Source organism: Schistocerca americana, chromosome 1 (genome assembly GCF_021461395.2).
Source record: "Schistocerca americana isolate TAMUIC-IGC-003095 chromosome 1, iqSchAmer2.1, whole genome shotgun sequence".
Lineage (NCBI taxonomy): Eukaryota > Metazoa > Arthropoda > Insecta > Orthoptera > Acrididae > Schistocerca > Schistocerca americana.
Window position 1 is genome coordinate 538,626,707 of NC_060119.1, and position 24,830 is coordinate 538,651,536.

The 24,830-nt window shown below is 36.0% G+C and overlaps 1 protein-coding gene across 5 annotated transcripts in view; it reads right to left on the minus strand.

Moving 5' to 3' along the window:
* Positions 1–690: 690 nt before the first annotated feature.
* Positions 691–24,830, minus strand: part of LOC124605659 (sphingomyelin phosphodiesterase) — a 403,249-nt gene continuing 379,109 nt past the window's right edge. For 3 of the 5 annotated variants that reach the window (XM_047137535.1, XM_047137491.1, XM_047137500.1), the window contains 3 exons: positions 14,447–14,600; positions 12,086–12,140; positions 691–1,878 (listed from right to left, as the gene is read on the minus strand). In XM_047137535.1, the coding sequence (XP_046993491.1) occupies positions 14,558–14,600 (43 nt within the window). In that variant the 3' untranslated portion in view covers positions 691–1,878; positions 12,086–12,140; positions 14,447–14,557. The remainder of the gene's footprint in view (positions 1,879–12,085; positions 12,141–14,446; positions 14,601–24,830) is intronic. The other 2 variants (XM_047137508.1, XM_047137526.1) reach the window with 2 other exon arrangements.

Consider the following 24,830-nt stretch of genomic DNA (forward strand, 5'->3'; position numbering starts at 1 on the left):
AATTCAGTCATATTTCCCAGCATGTTCTCTGAGTCTTGCACGTTATTTAAATTCTAGTTGCATGTACCCCAAACGAAGTAATTAATAAACTATTAGCTCATTCATGAAGGAAGAGAGAGGGACAGAGTGCAGAAGGTTAAAAAGGAGACAGGTCATTCACACTCCAGAATGAGAGGAACCCATGTGGGGGCCTAAATCTTTATGTAAAAATGCACATATTCATCCTATTTGAGTTATCAAATAACATCATGTGACTTAGAAATGAAAATGCAGCCTTTCATTCCCAAAATTTTTCACTGTACACACATTGCCACATTACCAATCCTTTTTATCTTAAGAAAATCAGTTTTCTGGTGTAGTTAATATGTATTATGGAATTACCTGTATTTGCAAAAATGTTTCATCAGTAGATGAAAAATTCTGAAATGCACTGTAGTAATATAGCTTAATAGTGTAAATGTAGTAAGCTCTATTCCACTCTGACACTATAGCCTGCCTTAATAAGTCACTGACTGCAAAATACCTTTTGCTTTTGCTGATTACTACTCAATGATTAACTGTATACAAAACTCCTGATTGGTGATAAGTAGATAAGTCCAGTCTTCAATCAAAATGTTGTATGACTTTGTTAAATGTGATATCATAAGCTTAATTCAGGATTGGAGTACCAATTCAAAAGCTGTAACAATCTGCAGTAAAACTTGTAGTCATCTTTATTTTACAACATGTAAAAATACATAGAAACAAGAATCACATGTCAACATTTAAAACATTTTATATAAACAACATTTATATTTTCTTTGGATCTTCACAATAATTCTATTACAATCACAGAATTATGACTTAATAATCACAAAACACAAATACTTTCTCATAAATTACTGCCTACAGTTACATCACATTTGGTAAAACCAATTAAGGAAGAATACAGCTGTATTATTGAAATGCATATGAAATCATTTGATATAACAGGCATGCTGTATAATGGTATTAAATTAGAGCCTTTTGAAGGCATCTTATTTATCAAGCTGGAGTAACTGCCACGTGTAAACTCTTCTTCAGCTCAAACAATGAAACATCGCTAATCACAAAATATGAGGCTTACTCTGTCACCTGACACAATATCTACAATGTGACCCTGTCATACTTATAAGTCAAAAATTCTGCAGATTTCAATTTTCTTAAAAAAAAGAAAGAACAGTAAAAGCTAAAACAGGGATAGCATCTTGTCATGACACTTCTAAGTAGCTCCTTATAATGCATGATTTCCTTTAATGCACTTGGACAAAATATCTTACAGTAGTGAAAGAAATTCTAACTAAATTACAGGAATCAAGCAACACATTTGGCATGACTTAAATGAGTGCAAGAATCTTCAATTTAATGTTCTCCCTTCTTCCACCTTGTGGAACGATGTCAATAATAGTTCTTTCATGTTTGCACTTGTAATATTTCTAATTAAATGTATGGTGCAGTTTCACTGACACATTTTAGTTCATGAGTATTATTTCCTACTAATAACACAAGAAATGTGTTCGCATGTATCTTCTTTTTGAGATGCACGTTAACTGACAGATGATTGCAGCTCAGCTACAAACATAACACTTTCACAAAGAGAATTTATTTGTGTCACCTGTCATCACAATGCACATTCACTGTAAAGGCATGTTTTGATTATTCACAAATTACCTCCTATGTAGTCCCTGAGAAACAGCAAAATGTGTGATACAAATGCTTGGAGGTTTGTCTGCCAATGGTTTACCTTTACTGAGCTTCCTTTGCACTGCATTTTTTTGTAATGTTGGCAAATTGCTGATTATCTATCCAAATCCTAGCATTTGATATGCTAGAGAAGGAATAGCCATTATAACAGACATCCTGTAAATGAAACAATATGTTATTAGATTTGCTTGGTTTATATAGAGTAGACTAGAATAGAAGTTTATTGTCTCGTAACATAAAATTTCAAGCCATTTACTTAATGTACAGGAGAGTCATCAAAACACAAAAACTGGTTCAGAATTTTCCTTATGCTATCAGTAATATAATATATGGTACTGAATAATTACTTAATCAAGTAATTAATAATTTTTCTTCAAAAGTAACAAACTTTTACAAATTAACAGTCCTAAGTACTTCATCTCTCCTGCTCAAATTTTCAAGTTGTCATTTATGAATTCTCCTACTGAATAGTAACATTTTTGCAGTAGTTATTCACACAAGGATTTTTTCAGTGTTTCTAAATTTATGCTGAGCAATTTTCCTTTCACTTTGTTATAAATTTTCATATCCATATAATGTGGAGTTTGAGCATAAAGTTTTAAATAGTGGGTGGGCAACATAAAATTATTTTGATTTCTGGTGTTGTAATCATGTTGAAAATAATTCCCTACAAATAAATCAGGGTTACTGTGTACAAAGATAATCAGCTCATATATATAGCAACACTCAATATACTTTTTTAGGAGTGGGTAACATGATTTTCTTCGCCATACATTGTGCATATTTCTAATGATGGTTTTCTGAAGTTTCAGAATGCAACACATATGGTTTGAGTTACCCCAGAATACAATTCCATAACTTATTAATGACTCAAAGTAGCTATGATAGACTACTTTTCTTATGCCCCAACTGGTAGCATTATACAATATCCCCATTGCAAATGCTAGCCTATTTAATTTATTTGCAAGATACTGTATATGTGATCCCCTTGACAGATTTTTATCTAGTTGCATTCCTAAGAATTTCAGACAGCTAGCTTCCTGCAAATCCTTGTTTCTGTGAGTGACCTGAATACCATTTAATTTTAACCCATTTAAATCAAACCAGGTATCTAATTTTTCTAAAGTATTTAATACAGTTTGTGGAATTTGATCAGTACTGTTACTTTCAATGATTACAGATGTGTCATCTGAAAATAAAACTGAGTGACACTCAATATTAAGTGGCAGATCATTTATGTAAAACAGAAACAGAATGGGATCTAAGGCAGAATCTTCGCTTACACCATGTGAAAAGGTTTTCCATTTTGAAGTATAAATTCCTCTCTCTGATGATTTAACCACTCTTTGTCTTTGGTTGCTGAGATAGGACTTAAACCATTCTAATACTGTGCTGCTAATTCCATACTTTTCCATTTTACAGAGTGGCAAGGAGTGATTCACACTATCAAAGGCCTCCGATAGGTCACAAAAAATTCCTGTGGCATGCAGTGAGTTGTCTACAAACGAGCTAATTTTATCAATCAAATGATTTATAGTGGATACTGTGGTTTTGCCTTTTTGAAATCCATACTGATTTTTTGAGATTATTTTAAATGTTTCTATGAAAATTTGAATTTGTATGGTCTATGAACCTTGGACCTTGCTGTTGTTGGGGAGGCTTGTGCACCTCAGCGATACAGATAGCTGTATTGTAGGTGCAACCACAATGGAGGGGTGTCTGTTGAGAGGCCAGACAAGCGTGTGGTTCCTGAAGAGGGGTAGCAGCCTTTTCAGTAGTTGCAGGGGCAACAGTCTGGATGATTGACTGGCCTGGCCTTGTAACATTAAGCAAAACGGCCTTGCTGTGCAGAGAATGCGAATGGCTGAAAGCAAGGGGAAACGACAGCCATAATTTTTTCCGAGGGCATGCAGCTTTACTGTATGGTTAAATGATGATGGCATCCTCTTGGGTAAAATATTCCGGAGGTAAAATAGTCCCCCATTTGGATCTCCGGGCAGGGACTACTCAGGAGGACGTCGTTATCAGAAGAAAGAAAACTGGCGTTCTACATATCTGAGCGTGGAATGTCAGATCCCTTAATCTGCCAGGTAGGTTAGAAAATTTAAAAAGGGAAACGGATAGATTAAAGTTAGGAATTGGTGAAGTTCGGTGGCAGGAGGAACAAGACTTCTGGTCAGGTGAATACAGGGTTATAAATACAAAATCAATGTAAGGATGTAGAGGCATATATCACTAGGGGTAAAATAGATACTGCGTACGGGAAAATTAGAGACCTTTGGAGAAAAGAGAACCACTTGTATGAATATCAAGAGCTCACATGGAAACCCAGTTCTAAGCAAAGAAGGGAAAGCAGAAAGGTGGAAAGAGTATATAGAGGGTCTATACAAGGATGATGTACTTGAGAACAATATTATGGAAATGGAAGAGAATGTAGATGAAGATGAAATGGGAGATATGATACTGCGTGAAGAGTTTGACAGAGCACTGAAAGACCTAGGTCGAAACAAGGACCCAGGAGTAGACAAAATTCCATTAGAACTACTGACAGCCCTGGGAGAGCCAGCAGCCGTGACAAAACTCTACCATCTGGTGAGCAATGTGTATGAGACAGGTGAAATACCCTCATACTTCAAGAAGAATATGATAATTCCTATCCCAAAGAAAACAGGTGTTGACAGATGTGAAAATTACCAAATGATCAGTTTAATAAGTCATGGGTGCAAAATCCTAACACAAATTCTTTACAGACGAATTGAAAAACTAGTATAAGCCCACCTCGGGGAAGATCAGTTTGGATTCCGTAGAAATGTTGGAACACGTGAGGCAATACTGACCATACGACTTACCTTAGAAGATAGATTAGGGAAAGGTAAACCTACATTTCTAGCATTTGTAGACTTAGAGAAAGCTTTTGACAATGTTGACTGGAATACTCTCTTTCAAATTCTGAAGGCGGCAGGGGACAAATACAGGGAGCGAAAGGCTATTTCCAATTTGTACAGAAACCAGATGGCAGTTATAAGAGTTGAGGGGCATGAAAGGGAAGCAGTGGTTGGGAAAGGAGTGAGACAGGGTTGTAGCCTCTCCCCGATGTTATTCAATCTGTATATTGAGCAAGCACTAAAGGAAACAAAAGAAAAATTCAGAGTAGGAATTAAAATCCATAGAGAAGAAATAAAAACTTTGAGGTTTGCCAATGACATCGTAATTCTGTCGGAGACAGAAAAGGACCTGGAAGAGCAGTTTAACGGAATGTACAGTGTCTTGAAAGGAGGGTATAAGATGAACATCAACAAAAGCAAAATGACAATAATGGAATGTAGTCAAATTAAATTGGGTGATGCTGAGGGAATTAGAATAGGAAATGAGACACTTACAGTAGTAGATGAGTTTTTGTATTTGGGGAGCAAAATAATTGATGATGGTCGAAGTAGAGATGATATAAAATGTAGACTGGCAATGGCAAGGAAAGCGTTTCTGAAGAAAAGAAATCTGTTAACATCAAGTATAGATTTAAGTGTCAGGAAGTCATTTCTAAAAGTGTGTAGCCATGTATGGAAGTGAAATATAGATGAGAAATAGTTTAGACAAGAAGATAATAGAATCTTTCAAAATGTGGTGCTACAGAAGAATGCTGAAGATCAGATGGGTAGATCACATAAGTAATGAGGAGGTACTGAATAGAACTGGGGAGAAGAGAAATTTGGGGCACAACTTGACTAGAAGAAGGGATTGGTTGGTAGGGCATGTTATGAGGCATCAAGGGATCATCAATTTAGTATTGGAGGGCAGCGTGGAGGGTAAAAATCGTACAGGGAGACCAAGAGATGAATACACTAATCAGATTCAGAAGGATGCAAGTTGCAGTAGGTACTGGGAGATGAAGAAGCTTGCACTGGATAGAGTAGCAGGGAGAGATACTCTATCCAGTCTCTGGACTGAAAACCACAATAACAATATGGTGACTACCTTTTCTAATATTTTTCATAATGATGGAAGAAGAGAGACTAGGTGATAGTTTCCCATATGTTCTTTTATGCCTTTTTTGAACAGTGGCTTAACTACTGCATACTTCAGCGAGTCTGGAAAGTATTGTAGTCAGTGGCTGCACAATTATTTTAGAGACTGTTTTTAATACTTTTGTTGGTATCCCATGTCATCCTGCTGAGGTTTTACTTTTTAGTGATAGTATCACATTTTCTATATCTTTTACAGTCCTTTACAACTTCTTCAAAAATATTTTTATAATTTTTTACATAGGTAACAGAAGCAGGACTTTTGTTGTGCTTTAGTTCCCTATGTAGGCATCTTTTCCTTGCACCAGAGATTTTTATTACTTCAGTAATCCACTTTACTTCATCTCCTACTTCTTTATGATGTACAATAAGGGGGAAAGTTTCATTAAAAACTTTAGGAAGTTTTCCAAGAGAGTAGCAAAATTTTCAGAGGATGAAATACTATGATCTATAGCCCACTCCACCTTATTGAATCTATAATGAAATAAGTTCATATTTTCTTTGCTGAACTGGCATTTGGAGTAGGTTTTTTTGGAGCAAGGTTCTATTGTTTTTGGTAACTCCATAAACAGAGCACAAGGATCAGAAAGTCCTAAATCTAAACAGAACTTATTTGCCTCATTATAAGTATAACCGGTAAAAATATTACGTATACGTGCTGCAGACATTTCATTTACTCAAGTAAAATCAGTGAAACCTGCGCTGAAACCTGATATTTGAATCACATCAATGAACTGCGTTGAGTTATTGGCTTCACTGGCTAGATCTTTGTACATATCAGCAGTTATTACGACTCTTTTCTTGGTTTCTTTTTAATGTTTTTGCAATAGACACTGGAATTTTGACAAAAAATGTTTTGTTATATCTTATCATACATGAAATATTTATGATGATATGTAATCTAATTAGTTTATAACAAATTCTTATGAAGAACAAAGGGAGAATTTTGGTGTAATTCAGTGGGCTGCTTTGATTACCATAAATTTATCTGCTTGTGTCTGTATGTGTGGATGGATATGTGCGTGTGTGCGAGTGTATACCTGTCCTTTTTTCCCCCTAAGGTAAGTCTTTCCGCTCCCGGGATTGGAATGACTCCTTACCCTCTCCCTTAAAACCCACTTCCTTTCGTCTTCCCCTCTCCTTCCCTCTTTCCTGATGAGGCAACATTTTGTTGCGAAAGCTTGAATTTTGTGTGTATGTTTGTGTTTGTTTGTGTGTCTATCGACCTGCCAGCGCTTTCGTTCGGTAAGTCACCTCATCTTTGTTTTTATATATAAAAGAAGGGATTGATTGATAGTACACACCTTGACACATCAACTGGTAATTTGATAATGGATGAAAATTGTGCAGTGTAAAAACTGTATGGGAAGGCTAAGGCTCGAATATAGCAAACAGGTTCAAATAGATGTAGAGTGCAGTAGTATCACAGAGATGAAGAGGCTTGCATAGGTGAGCTGAATCACACCATTCTTCGGACTGAAGATCATGATGTTAACAACAACAACAGACTCAGTCACAGTAGCAACAACAACAGACTCAGTCACAGTAGCACCACATTAATCATGACTTGTTTTGGCTGCACATTAGCTCCTGTGGTGTCAAGGGCCTGAATAGACTCATGGTAATCCCTTGCCTGTCATAAGAGGTGACAAAAAAGGTCCTATAGCTAGTCAAACTTTTACATTGGTGATGAGACTATTATTAGGGCATACGTCAGTTTTTGCACATGTCACAACCTTACCCTCAACCCTTTTGGCTTAATTACTTTCAATCTCCTTTTAGGATTTGACTTCCACTCTTAATTTCACAGAAGTGCGAGCATTCGGTGGTGCACAATGTACCCACCATGTGCGATCTTCTGCATCTAATATTACAGCACAGTATCAGATTCATCTGGTGGGGGGGGGGGTCATCATACACACTCTTGGTTCTGACCCCCTGACAATTCAGGGATCGCATTGCTGGTGCCTCCCCATTTATGCTGAGAAGTAGTTGCCTGTGCAATCTGGGGCACTAGGACTCTGGGCAACAGCTGCTACAACAGATAGTCTTTGCCATGTCAGGGTGGTGTCAGGAATAGTCTTCAGTCAGAGTTAGTGGCATCAGGGCATACAGCCCACAATGAAATGGATCACACTCACTCATGGTGACCGTGCCCACACGGCCATCTCAGCCCTGTGTGATGGAATGAGAGTCACACAAGGAGAAATGAATGTACACAAATTGCCCATTTCTTGGTGTGCTCCAGAACTGACAGAGAATTTTTTGCAACAACAAAGCCACTGTTTTCACTGAAAACATTGAAGACAGGTTTGGAGAATTTGCTGTAGTAGGGAAAATGAGATGGTCTTAAACCATACAATGTTCCATTTAGTGAATGGGAGATCTGCAACACTTTGGTAGAGTTTTGAAACACAGCCTCTAGACCTGGTAAAATTTACACTCAAATGCTTAAATAAGCCTCTAGACCTGGTAAAATTTACACTCAAATGCTTAAATACCTTGGCAATGACAGCATAAAACACATCCTCTAGTTATCTACATCTACATGGTTACTCTGCAATTCACCTGTATTCGGCAGGAATGGGTATCCCCCTTCCCCCAGTGGCTCCAAAGTATTTATTGGAAAAAGGTACTCATATTTTTACTAATTATAAACCAGTCTCTAATAGGCCATTTAATTATTCAAAATGACACCACTTTTGAGCATTGCCAACATGTGATCACTGTGTTCTTTGACTGGCACCTGTGGCGCTTTTGTCCTGACTATGTCTTGTTCAGATGACATGGCGATATGCATGGCAAAAAGTGATTGACCAGTACTATACAATTATTTTAATGTATTTTAGACACACTCACAGTAACATGCTTTTAATTATGGCACCATCACGTCCTGTTTGCACTGCATTAGTGGGGCTTCTGTGGTTACCCTCATTTTTATCCAGAATTTCCTGTCCCTCCAAATGTTCCAGCTCCAGATACATTCAACCCTCACCAAACAATAAGTAAAGAAAACTGGGATGTCTGAGGGATAGTGCTACCATGGAGGTATGCAAAAGGTTCCATATGATCCCTGAAGTCAGTCACCTGATGAAAGCTGGTACCCTATTACTGATCTACATCTACATATCTACATATATACTCCGCTAGCAACCAAGTGGTGTGAGGCGGAGGGCACAGTTCACACTAAAGTCTTATTTCCCCCCTCCGTACTGATGATCAGACGCCAGCAACTATTGGCAAACTATGCAGTCCCATTATGTCTCACACCTACCCATCCATGTTAACTGACTCTGTTTTACAACCAACTGTTCAGCTGGTCACTAATATTCAAGGCCTATTTGATGACCACAGCTCTAGAGCCATGTAACATTCATCAGGACATCAAGCCATGTGAATATTTTGGCAAATGAAGTTGCTGACAGATTAGCAACAGGAGTCAAAGCTGAACTCAGAGGACTGGGCACAGACCTACAATTGCAACTGCAATGTCAAATTTTGAAAACCTGGGACGTGGCAGGTTACCAGAACCTTCAACAAACTGAGGGCAATCAACGGCACCACTGAAGTGTGGCTTACTTCTCTCCAAGCCTGTCTTTATGCCATCATACTGTCCCATCCATCTATCAGCTGCAGCAGGCTTATCCATGAATTCGTTTCATATCAAGAGGACTCCCTGCATAGCAGCTGTGGTAGTTATCTCACAGTAGCCCATATTCTCACAGTATGGCCAGGGTGTCGGATGGGGGTGGGGGGGGGGGGCAGTGGGTGCTCTCATTGCAGTGTGAGCCATGAGTGGCCTCCAGCTGCTTTGTAACTCTGCACTGTCATGCAAATTTCAGTTTTTATGTGTGTATTTTATTTCTCTATCAGTTTAAGCTTACTGATTATCCAGTCCTTTCTTATAGTTTTCCTTCTCTCATCCCATTTTAGTGCTACTGATTATGATGGCACTGCTTGGTGTATCCTTCAGTGACAGTCTACAATTTTAAGGTACCTCAATTTTATCTTAGTTTCAACCATCTGACTCAAATTATTGTCACACTGTTTTCAACTATGATGACAAGGACACAGACTTTTGAACTGACAAGTCTCTTTTCCTCATTCCTGATCATTTTACACGATTTCCAATGCAATGAGGGACCCATAATGATCATCATTGACTTCACATTAATCACCTTCAGAAGCCATGGTCTGTGGATCACCAGATGTGGTCATAATTAAAAGCATGTTACTGTGAGTGTGTCTAAAATACATTAAAATAATTGTATAGTACAGGTCAATCACTTTTTCCCATGCATATCGCCGTGTCATCTGAACAAGACATAGTCGGGACAAAAGCACCACAGGTACACAGATGCAAGCTGGTGTCAGTGTCATAGAGACTCCACACTTGCACGAATTCCACCAGCACCACTGGCAGCGCTGAGGATGAAGGTATTGACTTCACCTTGGCCAATTGCCGGTCGAGTACAACCCACCAATGATCAGATGACAACAGAAAGAAGTCTACTTGGAAGATAGAACAGTAGCTCTCGCCCGCTTGGTTGTAGATCATTGTCCAGGCCTGACTTAGAAAGAGAACATTGTTTAGTCTTAAAAGTGAATAGACAGTTGTGGTAAATTGTGTTTGCTATGTACTGTGATGTTTACCTGTGATTACTTGCAGTTAGCCATTGAGGGCCTTTTTTGGTGTTATATTGCAGGTAGTGTTGCAGACCTCAATATCCGACACGTCACAAAGATAAGTAAACCTTTTCAACTCATTTGTTTGGCTTTGTTACTAATTTGTGGAAGTGTTGAAAACCCTTCATTATCCTATCCTGTAACCTGACCCTGGGGCATAGCTGTGTAATAATGGCAAGGAGAAACTGTCGTAATGGTGCACTGCACCAGAAGCCATTTCACAAACTCGGTCTCCACAGCAGTAGCAAAGAGGCCCTTACAAAACTGGCGATAAGAGTTTAGAAAAGATTTAATCTACAAAATCAGGAGTTTCCCAATATTGGATTCTGGCACTACCAATCACTTTTAAAGTCAATAAGGAAGTATTATTTAAAAGACAGTTGCAACAGTAGTCATAATCTCGATTTCTATGTCACCTGAGGAAGTTTTGCAAATGTTTGGTGACAATAAAGGTTACAAATACCAAACTTCATTTATATACCAGCATTTCTTTTACACCTTGGTAGACAGTCTTAATTGGGGAAGCTTCAAATAGCAGGTTATCATTTGGTTTTTGGTTCATAGCATAGTTCTTAGGGAGTGAAGTACCCTGCAACATTTACTATTTTCCACTGAAGCAAAAATTATTCACTCTCTTATCTGAATATAGTTTGCAATGAATAATTTTTAGTATGAATATAATTATTATTGATTGGCGACTCCATGGAGTGCTGTGTGCACAACGACTATATATGTTAAATTAAAAGGAAGGTCAGTGTTGGCCGTAATATTGATGGTTTATTGATAGCAAAATCGATTTTCAATCACATAGTGATCATCTTCAGTGCTGTGGTGTACAAATTAAACTCATAGGCACTGGTATCAAGTTACTGTGATTGTTTCTCAGTTTTGGTTGCTGATAATAACTTGATACCAGTGCCTGTGAGTTTAATTTGTACACCACAGCACTGAAGATGATCACTATGTGATTGAAAATCAATTTTGCTATCAATAAACCATCAATATTATGGTCAACACTGACCTTCCTTTTAATTTAATATAATTATTATGTTACAAATTCTTCCTTATTCATTTAATCACTATCTCCACATTTTGGGCAAGAATTTATACATTTTTGCATGTTAGCATTTAAAAGTGATTTGGATCTGACCCTAAATTTTGATAATAAACTTTGCTGTCCCTAACCATTTCATACTAATAAAATAAATTGTCTTCCTCTGTTCTGAAAACATAATTGAATATTACACTAAACCTAAAAGGAACAATAAATAATACAGGCAATATGTGGACACACACGTGGTAAACATGAGAGAAATAACATCTGAAAATTTCACTTAATTTATAGAACTTTAGGACCCTCCACCTATCATGCAACATGAAGCTATGGTAAATTTTATATATCATACCCATGAAAATTTAAATCTGTAAAATACATGTCTAATCTAACTGCATATGAGGGCTACCATGAAAATGTTGGTGACACATCACTATTTTAATTAAAGATATGGAACATTCTTTTACATCAGAAACTCCAGGGACTGTAATGTTCTAGTTTCTATGTGCATTAAAATATTTACAGTATGAAAATGTAAGAACTGTTATTTATGTATGTGAGTTCTATATCTACTGTTCCAATAAAATAGACCAATACACAATACCTTCACCCATAACAGCATTTCTACCATCACCTCAAGCACCAGTATGTCTTGCTCCCTTGTAAAAATGCAAAACACAATTACTTTGGGTATGTAATAGTAAAAAATAGTAAAACAATATCCTCAAAAATCCCATTATTATGCTATTCTGTGGATGGCCTCATTAACTTAATCCTATATTTACAATAGATACATGGACAGTAGTTGAATTGCTGCTTACTTTATTTTATTAATGCAAGTTATAGGCAGTAAGTTAAATTGAACTGGAACACAGCTTTTCATGAAGTAATAAAAATCTCAGCTCTGTTTTAATTCAGTAACATTCTCATGTGTCTTGCTTTATCCATTTGTCCAGAAATCTTTCTTGAATGAGTAATGTAAACATTTTTGTATATACTGGCAATAGCAAGTTACATGCTGCGGAAGTGTTTTGTGAGTGGTACCACATGTATTAGCAATAGGTGTGTTTAATATGTCAGTAATGTAAAATAATATAATTCCATTTCCTAAAATGAAACATTGCTCCCTGTGTGTTGATAATGTAAAGTATTTGAATATTTAACTGTATTATGAGCTGTGACCACAAATCAGAGAGGTAATTCATTTGATTTTTCATAGTTTTGGTATGTGACCACCAATATTACATTAATGAACAGAAAATACATATTTCCACAGTTACTCCTGTTACATGCATTTATTCGGTCTTTAGTTTTTTCAAGATAAGTACCTTATTTTTAAATGCTAGTGTCTCCCAGTAAGGTGTGCCTGTTATAAATATAAACAGTCTCTAGGCCAATATTCTGAAGCAGCCTCACACATTAGAACCACACAAATGACTTGAGTTAAATACAAAGGCCTGTCAAAACATTGATCTTAATATTGGTAATGCCTATAATTTGGGCATATAAGAGTAACAGATGTAACTATCCTAAAATGTGTAATTGTACAATAAATGTCTCAGGAAGTGTACCTGTGGAAATTTATTATAATCAGCTTCGGACCAAACAAGTTCTCTCGATCATTATGAAGAAAATTATGAAGAATATCCTATACCAAGCGCTTTCCTACCTCAGAAGTAATTATGACTGCTACCTCAGAGGGCAAAAATCAGTTTGTGCAACCAATGATGAATCAAGAAAAGATCATGAATGAATACACAATTTACCCTAGAAAAAGTGCATTACTGATCCACACTTCGAACAGATACACAAATCTCCAATTCTTGACTAACCATTGGGCACACAATGTCTGAATACATAAATTGCAAGATTACCTGCTGTCTGCATGTCGTTTACTTGCATTGTTTATGTTTAAAGAGCATAAAGATTATCACACACAATTTCTATCTTTATGTCAGTATACTACTTACAGTTATATAATCTTTTTTTCCCACCAACAATTGGAAATATGAAAACAATAGTATACAGGATGATTCTTACTAACTTTTAAAAGCCCTCAAAGTGACGTAGATGATGCCAAGACAAGTGATTTAATATGAGACACGTGGGGTCACAAACATTGAGAAATACTCCAAAAATGGATGAGAAATGTTGATCATGTGATGTCACCAGATGCACGCTCAGCAGTTCGGCTTGGACATGAAGGGATGGTTGAGCAGTGCTATACTTGCATTCATGTGAATGGTGCAAACTGTGAGCACCTCTTGTAAATGTGATTTGTTGCAGATGTAAAAGTTGCAAAATTATTGCCCTTGCTGTAACCAAAGTAAAGCCACTCTAATTTTGTGTTGTTTTCCTTTTGTCTCTTCTTCTTCTTCTCCTCTCTCTCTCTCTCTTCTTCCAGACATTATTTTGTAAATAAAATGTAGATCACATACTAGTAACGATGCAATTTGGAAGCTTATATTCATTTACTTCTAATGCCATATAGTAGGTTTTGTTGTACTGTACTTTGCAATAAACGAGCAGAGACTGGAAGGACAGTAAATAAAATAATAAATTGTGCCTCAATGTACACAATTAATTGTTTAATGCAATGAAAAAATGTTGCTGTCAAATGCAAGATTCAAAGCCTGAGCCCCATATGCTTAAGTTGCACATGTGGGCCCAGAGCCACACTGAAGGAAATACTTGACTTGGGCTGGGATGATCAGTGGTGACAGACCGACAGGATCAACCACTGCTCATGTAGTGAGGTATGTGATCTGGTGACATCACATGTTCAACATTTGTCACTCAGTTTGGGGTATTTCCCTACATTTGTGACCTCATGTATCTGGTATTCAATTAACTGTCTCAGTGTCATCTAAGTTGCTTCAGGAGTTTTTAAACATTAATAAGAATCACTCTGTTTGTATATATACTACAGATCTAGATTTACTCATGACAGATAAGAGGTACTTACAGGGAGACTTCAACTTCATTGCAGTTGTTGAAAACATGATGTCAATGATATGTTTCAGGAAGATAAAAAAAAAAGATGCTGTATTAGATGGAAATAAATATCTTCAAAAATTTAACCCACAGTAAATAAGTGAATTATTGAACCTACGGTATTCCTGAAAGACAGAAATAAATACATTACAGTAGTAGTCAATGAGCCTTCATTGATTTCAAAATGTGCAACATTTTGTGTTTTAATTATGCTTCACAAAGTTATTGGGGCAGAAACACTGCTGCTCATGAACTATTTTAAGTTTAAGCTGCAATTACACATCTCACTTATACAGTGCACTTTCATGCAACTACTGGAATAAGCTTGGAGCCAAAGTATGAATATTAACTGTAGCAATACTTAGCATCAGTATGAGCCCACTCAGTTAATTGCATGCTTTATTTCATTTTAAGAAGCAAAATTTTACTGCTCTGTTATTTGGAATTAGTATATGTTTGTCTGAGCTTTAATCATTATTGAAATGATTATTATTATTATACAGGTAAGATAAATATCTTTTGCCAAAACTAGTGAAAGAAGTTTTATAAAGTTTCATTAAAAAATGAAGATTACTGCTTAATTGTTGCCTATTGAAGCCACTTTGTGTAAAATATTTTGAGGATTCTACCTTGAACTAAACAGTCTTCTTTTTTTGCAAACTTTCACTCTCTTATCTATTTTATTCTGTTGCGCCAATACCTACAGGTTTATTTTATTTATGTATTTATTTATTTATTTGTTGCAGCATAAAAAATGTCTAGTGGAAGCTTAGAAAACACAATAAAAAAACCTATATTTTCCTGAAGTCAATGTCCCCAAAGAAATGTATTATTTTAGAGAAACGGAGCGAAGTGGCACAATGGTGGGCGCATTGAACTCACACTCGGGAGGATGACAGTTCAAACCCACATCCAGCCATTCAGATTTAGGTTTCCTGTATTTCCCTAAATCGTTCCAAGCAAATGTCAGGTTGGTCCCTATGAAAGGGCATGGCCAATTTCCTTCCCTATCCATGACACAATTTGAGCTTGTGCTCTGTCTCTGATGAACTCAATGTCAATCGGACGTTAAACCCAATATTCCTTGCTTCCTTTCTTGTTTTACAGAAAATTTTGCTTCGATGTTAACAATTCAACTACAGCTGGAGTTATCCTTCCTGACTAATTACTGTTTTACTTATCTGTCATCTAACTTTTCCATATGAAGATTGGAAAAAAATTGTTGAAAATTTTGAAAAGGTTTTTAATAATATTAAAAGTGATATCTAGAAAGTATTTATCTGTGAAGAGATAAGCTCTGACACCTTAAAAAATTCAAATCAAAGGATAAATGTAGTAAATGTCAGTAGTTCTTGAGATTATGCTGTCAGCTTTGCAAGTGTAATTACTTCTAAAAGCAAAACTGCATTTAAAAAAATTTGTATAAGAGCACTAGAGATAATAAGAGTAAAATTATTGATTTCACTAACTGAAACATCAGCTTAATTTTATTCTATGAAGGGAGATGTGGAAGGAAGTCTTCAATAAAACTGAAGAACTGTTTATCACATTCCACAAGATGTACCTCCATTATTTTCACACAGCCTTTCCACAGAAAAGGTGGAGAATTGTGATGTGTTGTGTTGCAAAATGTGTTATATGAGTCGTGTCCAGGAAGTAAGTACCATTTTGTTCTACCGTCACTGCGGCACTAGAGTCACAGTTCTGCACATCTGCTCTTGTCTGTCTGGTTCATTTTCTTTCCACTGATGCCATTACAGCCAGATAGCAGTGTGATTACATTTATTAGTGATCATTCGAAATGTTTAAGATATCTTATGAGCCTGTTGACTGTGAAGTGTTTTCTGCAATTCAGTTTTTGAATGCTAAGAATGAGTGAGCTTAAATTCATCATCAACTTGTAGAGATTTATGGTGAAAATGTAATGACTGATTGAATGGAGAGAAAATGGGTGAGACAATTCAATGACAGGTGAACTAATGTTCATGATGAATCATGGAGTAGGGGGCCTTCTGTTGTGAATGATAAGTCTGATTGAGAAAGTGAACAAGTAAACTCATGAAAACAGTTGGTTCACAATAAAAATACTTTTTCAAAACTGTTTTGCATGGGATTGGCACAAACTGCTTAAATTTTCACAAATTGTGTCCCCATTGGGGTCTAAAGTGCTTATGACCATCCATAAAACTAAGTGACTTGACAGTGTTTTCATATTTCTTACTCATTGTAGTGATAAAGGAGATGAATCTGAAAAATAATTGTGACTGGTTGTGAGACTTGAAATTGTCACATCACTGGATAATCAAAACAAAAGTCAAAGTAGTAGAGGCACTTAAAATCCCCCAAAAAACAAATGTTCAGAACAGTGTTGTCAACACAAAAAAATCATGTGGACTGTGTTCTGGGACAGAGAAGATATTCTGTATGTTGAGTTCCTCCCAAGAGGTGAAACCATCAATGTGGAACGATACTGTGAAACATTGAGAAAACTCTGTTGTGCAATTTAAAAAAAAATGCATGGAATGTTCAATAAAGGCACTGTGTTGTTTAATGACATTGCACATCCCCATTCTGCTGGTGTCAATCAAAATCTTAATCAATAATTCATTTGGGAGCAGTTTGATCACCCTCCATACAGCCCCAATCTTGCATGTTCTGATTATCACGTGTTTCTGAACTTGAAGCGTGATTTTGGAGGAAAGTGTTTTGACAGTGATGATGACTCAAACAATAGCGTTCAGCAGGATCTGTCTTCACTGATGGCAGTAAAATATTTCTATGAAGAGGGTATAGAAAAGTTGGTTTTCTGCTATGACATATGTCTGAGAGAACAATAGTTTATGATGCTTTTTCTTATAAAAATAAATTTTGTTTCGAAAAAATGTTTTTATTAGTTTTTTTCAAAATGATACTCTTTTTCTGGACATCTCATAGCTTCTAGTGCAAAGAAAATAATTTTCCACTCTTTCATTCAGTACAATAAAAGTACACCATAACTTGAAAATTACATCAAAAAATATAATCAAATATTCAACAGGATAGTAAGAAAATCCAAAAGACATAGTAAAGAAAACTATATTTCAGGCCAACAAAAATATCATCAATGTCATTTGATATGTGATCAGGTCATAAACTGAAATAGAGAGATCAGTATCATCAGAAAATACAGATTTCTTCTTGAACTAAATAAGATTTCCAGATCCAGGAGGCACAGGTGGTCAATTTAATGTGCCTTTTAGCAACATAAGAAATAAGTTAATCCAAAAGCTACACACACAAAGATGAAACATGCAATAAGGCAACTAATAAACGACAAACTCTGTAGATCAGTTGCTGTTCTGAATATACAATATTGTACTACCTGTGTTTTGTATCATTCATTTCACAAAATTCTTTCATTTCCTTTCATTAACAAAACATGTCAGTAAAAATCTACAAAATAACAAGAGAAACTGTTGTTACTCATGTAAACTAAATTTTGTTATCGGAGTAAGAAATATGCATTGGAGTGTGTTAGAGAATATCCCCCAGCTTTATCTTTCTTATGGAAATAATTCTGGGGACAAATAAATTTTTGGATAGAAGGTTTCTTACAGAAGAAATGGCAGGAAACTAAGGAATGCAAATCAGTGACACTGAATACTGTTAGGCACGAGAATGCACGTTATGAGTGGGGTGTTTTTGGCATAAATGGAACAAGAAACTATAAATGAAATGTTGTGTTAATCATAAAAGAAAACCGATTTCATTTTTAATATTCTGCAAACAGAAACTTCATAGATACTCCAAGATAAGCTCAAATATGATAAAGCTTCAGACAGACAACACCTTCAGTAAAAAGTCATCAAGGTTTGTTTCTACACCTATGTTAGCATCTACACCTTTATTCCCAAAGCTATCTTGCAGTATGTAGTGTGCTGGAGACTACATAAGTAACAACTGTTATTTCCACCTTTCCTATTGTAAATAGATCACATGATGAAAAACAGTAAGCCCAGGTCGGACAGCTTACAATGTTCTGATTTTCCCGGCACAGTCATTTTTTTAAAAAAATGAATGTGGGGAGAGGGATTGACAGTTTTATATTGCCTGCCTTTTCATTAAAATGTAAACTTTCAGAATTTTAATAGTTAACATCTCTATGATGCATTCAGAGAAGCTTTAGGCTTTGAGCTGTCCATCATTAGCTATATTCCATGATATCTGGACTGTACAAATGCCAATTATCTTTAGGTGAGCCATCAAAGACTGTCATCAATGGCTCACCCAAAGATGACTGGCAGGTTCCCAGGTGAAATATTGTGGAATGTAGCAAACAACGACCAGCAACAAACCCAAAACTTCTTGAACATGGAGTTAACTGTGAAAATTTTAAAATTCACATATGTGATGCACAACCACTCTCTTATATAATAGATGATGAGCATCTGGATGGCACTCTCACAGTTACTAAATGAATCCACAACAAAATGGACCTCTGTTCTTTGAGTCTTCTCTGTCTCCACTACTAATCTAGCCTAACAATTGTCTCAGAATAACAAACTTTACTCAATAATTGGTCACAAGAGAGTTTTGCAAGCTGTCAATTTCATGGATGAATTACATGCCTCTGGATTCTTCCAATGAATCTCAGTCTGGTACTTGCTTTTCCTTCAACTGGTCTTATGGGGTTTTTCCACTTCAGGTCACTGCATATGCATACTCCTAAATATTTTACATTTGTGATTGATTTCAATGATTCATCACTGATAATGTAACTCAATGATGATGTCATTCACTCTGTGGGCTATGTTACATTTATAGGGTCAGCTGCCAGTTCCTTCACCAAGCTTACCTACAAGTCTTTCTGCATTTCACTATAATCTTGTAGTGTTATTGTTTTTCCTATGTCCAGTAACAACCTCATGGAACTAATTTGTGGTACACTTAGTGTTATTTTTGTTTCTGATGACATTGCCCTGCCCAGAAGTCTTTATTTCAAACACACAGCTTGTCTAATATTCTGTAAGCTTGTATTTTGTTCATTGGATATCAATGTGGAATAGCACTGAGTGCTTTTTGCTAATCAAGGAGGATGGCATCAACCTAGGTGCCATTAGATATTGCCTTGTGGATTCCATCGATGAACACAGTGAGCTGAGTTTCACATGATTGTCGTTTGTGGAATCCATGTTGATTTCTACAGAGGAGACCTTCTTTCTCCAATAAGGTCATTGTGTGTGTACAGTGTGTTACATAATTCTGTAACAGGTTGGAATCAATAATACAGGCATATAGTTAACATGAATTTGTCCATTGAATCTTCTTGAAATTCGGAATAACCTGCACCTTTCTCCATCATTTGCTTCATTGCTCCAGTGACCTACGACAAACTGCTGCTAGGAGAGGAGCAAGCTGTTTTACATAATCCATAAAAAATTGTACAGGCATTCCATCACGCCCACTAGAATTTCTTCTGTTGATCAATTTTAACTGATTTTATATTCTGGTATCACTTATCTCAATTTAATAAGGGTGCACAAAAAATATCTCTGTACACCACAATTACATTATTCAGACTATATGCAAGGTCATTCACAAATAAATGAAAACACTGTACTTTCTTATTATTTTTTCTTTGGCTTTGCGAGTCAAGCTATAGGAACAGAAAGTGACACTTAAAGGAAAGTTACTGTTTCACATAACCCCAGCCGACTAGACTGTCTTTTGCATTACTTTGGAGCTGGGACCTGTATGATAGCTAGGTAAAACAGGAATCGGCTGTCTAAGTCATAGCTCAGTAGGTCTCAGAAATGCATTAGTACCTCCAAATCTTTTCCGTGAAAGGATCTGTCAAGTTTGTATAAGCCATTGTAATCACACTAGGCTATGCTAGGTTAGTGATGAGCAGAGGGCACTTTGACTGACATGAAACCTTAAAATATCAACTAGTAAGGAAGTAAAATAGTCATTTCTTCCAATTTAGTAATACAGCTTTACCCTCCAGATTTCCTCCAAAAAGTATGGGTTACAATTTCCTTATACTTTGCATTGTGAAATTTTCAGCACTTAGTTATTGTCACAGCCTTTGTGAATAAATCATTTTTGTATTTTTATGTTATGCTAAAAATTGTATCAGGCAGTTTCTCAGGTATCTTTAGCTGCATCTCTCATATCTCCAGGATACACTCATTGCAGACCATTCTCAACCCTGACTGTTTCAAAATTACAAGAACACTACTTCCTCAGTTCACAGTACAACTTATCATTTCTTCACAGTTATATACTTGTATTCTAAAAAACCATACTGGAAAAATGTTAACAGTATCAGAATTATGAAAGGTTTCAATTTCTGGTTTATATTTTTCCCTTTCAGACTCTCAAAACAACACTTTTAGCAGTACTTGACAAACATCATGGGCAGCAGTCATTATATTATACTTGTGGGACAGCATCATGAGGGAGCAGCAAAACTAATTTTTAAATAACAGAAGTAAAAGTCATATCCTTTGAAATGAGCTTCACATTAGCTCTCCAAGTCCACGAGTAGCTCTGCCTGCAGGAAAACACAGATAATAAAACTCATGTAACTAGAATAAACATATGAGAAAGTTTATAGTTCTCATTGTGCCACAGAAACGGTATTGATGATGAAATTTTGTTTTGGTTTTATTTGTTTGTCACACAGTAACTTGAGTCATGTATCAACATATAATGCACAATAGTTTGGTTCGTACAGCTTTTGAAGCAGAACCAAGTGAGATGGCACAGTGGTTAGCACATGGGAGGATAACATTTCAAACCCATGTCCTGCCATTCAGATTTAGATTTTCTGTGATTTCCCTAAATAGCTCCAGGCAAATGCCAGGATGGTTCCTTTGAAAGGGCACAGTAAAGTTTCTCCCACATCGTTGATACAGTCTGAGCTTGTACTCCATCTCCAATGACCTTGATGTCGACGGGACATTAAACCCATCTTCCTTCCTTCCTTTTTGAAGCAATCATGTTTGTTCATTGCTCAAATGGGTAAATGGGAATACCATGCCCTCATAAAAATCTATGTTTGAAATGCATAACAATACTGGAAATTCCATTATGGAACAATACATAAAATAAAGGAAGGGCAATTACTCACCTATAGCAGATTAATGTGTGGAGCACAGTAACATATAAAATAAAGTAGCATCCACATCATATTTCAAGCACTAGCCCTTTTTTGAGTATTTGTACACATATTCACACAGACATCCAAACACACACACACACACACACACACACACACACACACACACACACACACACCTTTGGCCACAGCTAGCTATTTTATCATGTGTGTCAATGTTTATGACATACCTCCTGAACTATGTGAGGTACAGTGACATAATTTTGCAGGTACATTTAGTGGTATATGTAGATACTGTCTGCAAACTTTGCCGTGAACAGTGTTAGTAGTAAAGTAATAAATTAAAATGTCATTCCAGGTGTTGGCATTTTACTGCATGAACAGTGAAAATGTAGTAAGTGATAAACCTTTTCCATTAATCATTTTGTGGATGAGGTTGTCAGTGAGAAGAAGCTTTGGAATTATGTGCAAAACTTTTTTGAAGTCACTAATACTGGATAAATAAAATCTGGGTATTTATGTGCCATCAGTTATACTGCCCAGAGACAAACACACAGTGTCTACTAAAATACTTGGCTTATTGTGTTAAATTTTCAACATAAGATTAAATACCTTGATGAGTAGCTTATGGTCACTTATAAATTTTTGAATTCGGTCAATAATTTCATGAAATATTGAAAATAAAAGTTTTGTTGTCTGTGGAATACCATGCTCCAGGGTCCAGGCTAATCATTTAGTAATATAGATTGTTTTGAGGTTGTGCTGGAATCAGAATGTGATTAGTTATTCTGCATAATGTGAACAGTGATATAATGGTAAGTTCATTCATTCAGGAAATGGCAGTATGGTATTCCAAGTTTGCTTAGGCAACGCTGTTGATCAACAGACATGTGTCATGTATGTCTTTTATGACAGTAACTTAAAAAATCTTTTATGAATGGTGGATTGGTCAAACAGGTCATGTCGTATGATCTCCCTGTTCACAAGATCTTAATAGCATAGATTTCTGGCTATGGTGACATTTTAAGGTATTGGTGTATTCCACACCTATTGACATTGTGTAAATTACATGAATATGTGCCTCATACATGTGACGAAAGCTAAGGGCAGCTACGTGTGTTCACACCAGTTTTGAGATTTTTTGAAAAGGAAGGATGAAGGATGTATAAATATGAGTGATATGCATAGCAAACTCCTTCCATAGTATTAACAGACAAATGGCTATTACTGGACAGAATGGTCCATATGTCAGTAAGAATGTTGGTATGTACAACTAAAAAACTTATATTTTGTATTGACCAGTAGTACACGGTGTAAGAATCGTGAACACCATTTTAATATATATAATGGAATGCACATTTTAAGTAGCAATAAGTCAGTTGACATACACTTCTGTCATTTCTGCTCCAAAAACAGATCTCTAGTGTTTGGATATGTATCACTGCCACTGGGACCTGCATTAAAAATTTCTGCACCACCTCACAAAAAGTACAGCACCAATGCATTCACATCCACATCCATCAGTTTGATATTATCTTGTCAGTAGCAGTTTTGTCCTGTATATTCTTCATTTGCAGCATTTCAATATGAATTACAGATCAAACTGATATACCACATAACAGCCTACACTTTTTTTATATATAAACAACTAATTCTTGTTGCTTTGTATGCTGAAATTCACCATGATCCAGACTGATATTACATGCTAGCATAATATTTCTGTTGTATTTATATTTAATATATCCCCCTCCATTAATATGGACAAGGGATTTCTATGACTATTCATTCAGTGATGTGTTATATTCTGAGTCATATGAAAATGTATAAAGACTGCTTTTATTTAAAAGTAAAGGTTTCTATTTTATTATGCCTAGCCATTACATAAGAGAGTAGTGACATATGAAACTGAGTATTCCACAATATATCATTTGATAAGTGTTATCATACAGACTAGCCACCAAAAATTCTTCCATTGTGCCCTAAAGATCTCATTGTGAAGGAAATATTCAGAATTGTGGAATGAGTTAAGAAGTACATCAACAGATATTGAATTATCAAGTATATTCCTGTTCTATGATAATGATGTAAGCTGAAGCAATGAATTAAAATTTCTTCAGCGTACATTACTATCATAGATGAAGGTGAGACTCAATGCATCTCAGGAATGTCAGCTGTATATGATTAAATTTCTTGTTCATTTATAAGAAATCAATTTGCTTCATAACTCAGAAAATAATTTGGTTATAAGTACAGTAACATATTCAGCTGCATTTCAATCTGATTGAGACAGATTTATAGACATAAAGCAGACTGAAATATTAATTTATGATTGTTATCATTATCATCATCATCATCATCATCATCATCATCAACTAAAATGTCCAAACCATTTCTATAAACCAAGGATTTTAACAAATAATCTTCTTAAATTGTGGAAGTTAATTTCTGTTTTTGTGGCTTATGGGTCATTGTTGTTTGATGAAAACAAAGTTTTGTATACGTTATAAACTTGCTCAGCTATTGGCAGTACCTGACATGGTTGACACTGGACTGCTTATCAGTAAATGTGTATCACCAATATGCTAGTATGTCTGTCATAAACATGCAAACACACACAAAAAGAAAGACATATACTTGTACTCCACCTGCCCTATAACACTCTTTTGAGTTGTTACAGTTTTTCAGTAGATCTTAGGGTACTGAGTGGCACATTTTCACTACACTAGATGAAGATTGGTTTCATGCTCTCACTCATGCTCTCTCACAGGTACAACTAGGAAAGTTTGTGTGAAATTGAATGTTGACCTCAGAACACTGGTAGACAAGGTCGAATGTGCTAACACATTGACTGCCATAAAGCTGCCAGTGCCACAGCAGAGCCTCATGCCTGATACCATGCCATGGCCTGGTCAGGCCTGACAGTGAAACATTCATCCCTATGTGTGTGGCAGTCAACATGTTACAGAAATCTTCTGTAACTGCACATTTTTAAATATATAAATGAAAAACACAAATTGTAGATTTCCTGCAGTATAATTTTCACAGTTTGTGTTCTTCATTGACAAATAAAAAGTCTGAATGACCCTAACATCATACAGATCACGTTAGATGCATTACTTTTTCACTGCACCTCTGGCAATGATATTGTGTACACTGCTGCTAACAGTAATTGCTGTCTGATACCAATAACTTCCATACATAATTGAATGCATATTTCTGAAGAGTATGCATACTCATTAGTGGTAAAAAAAGA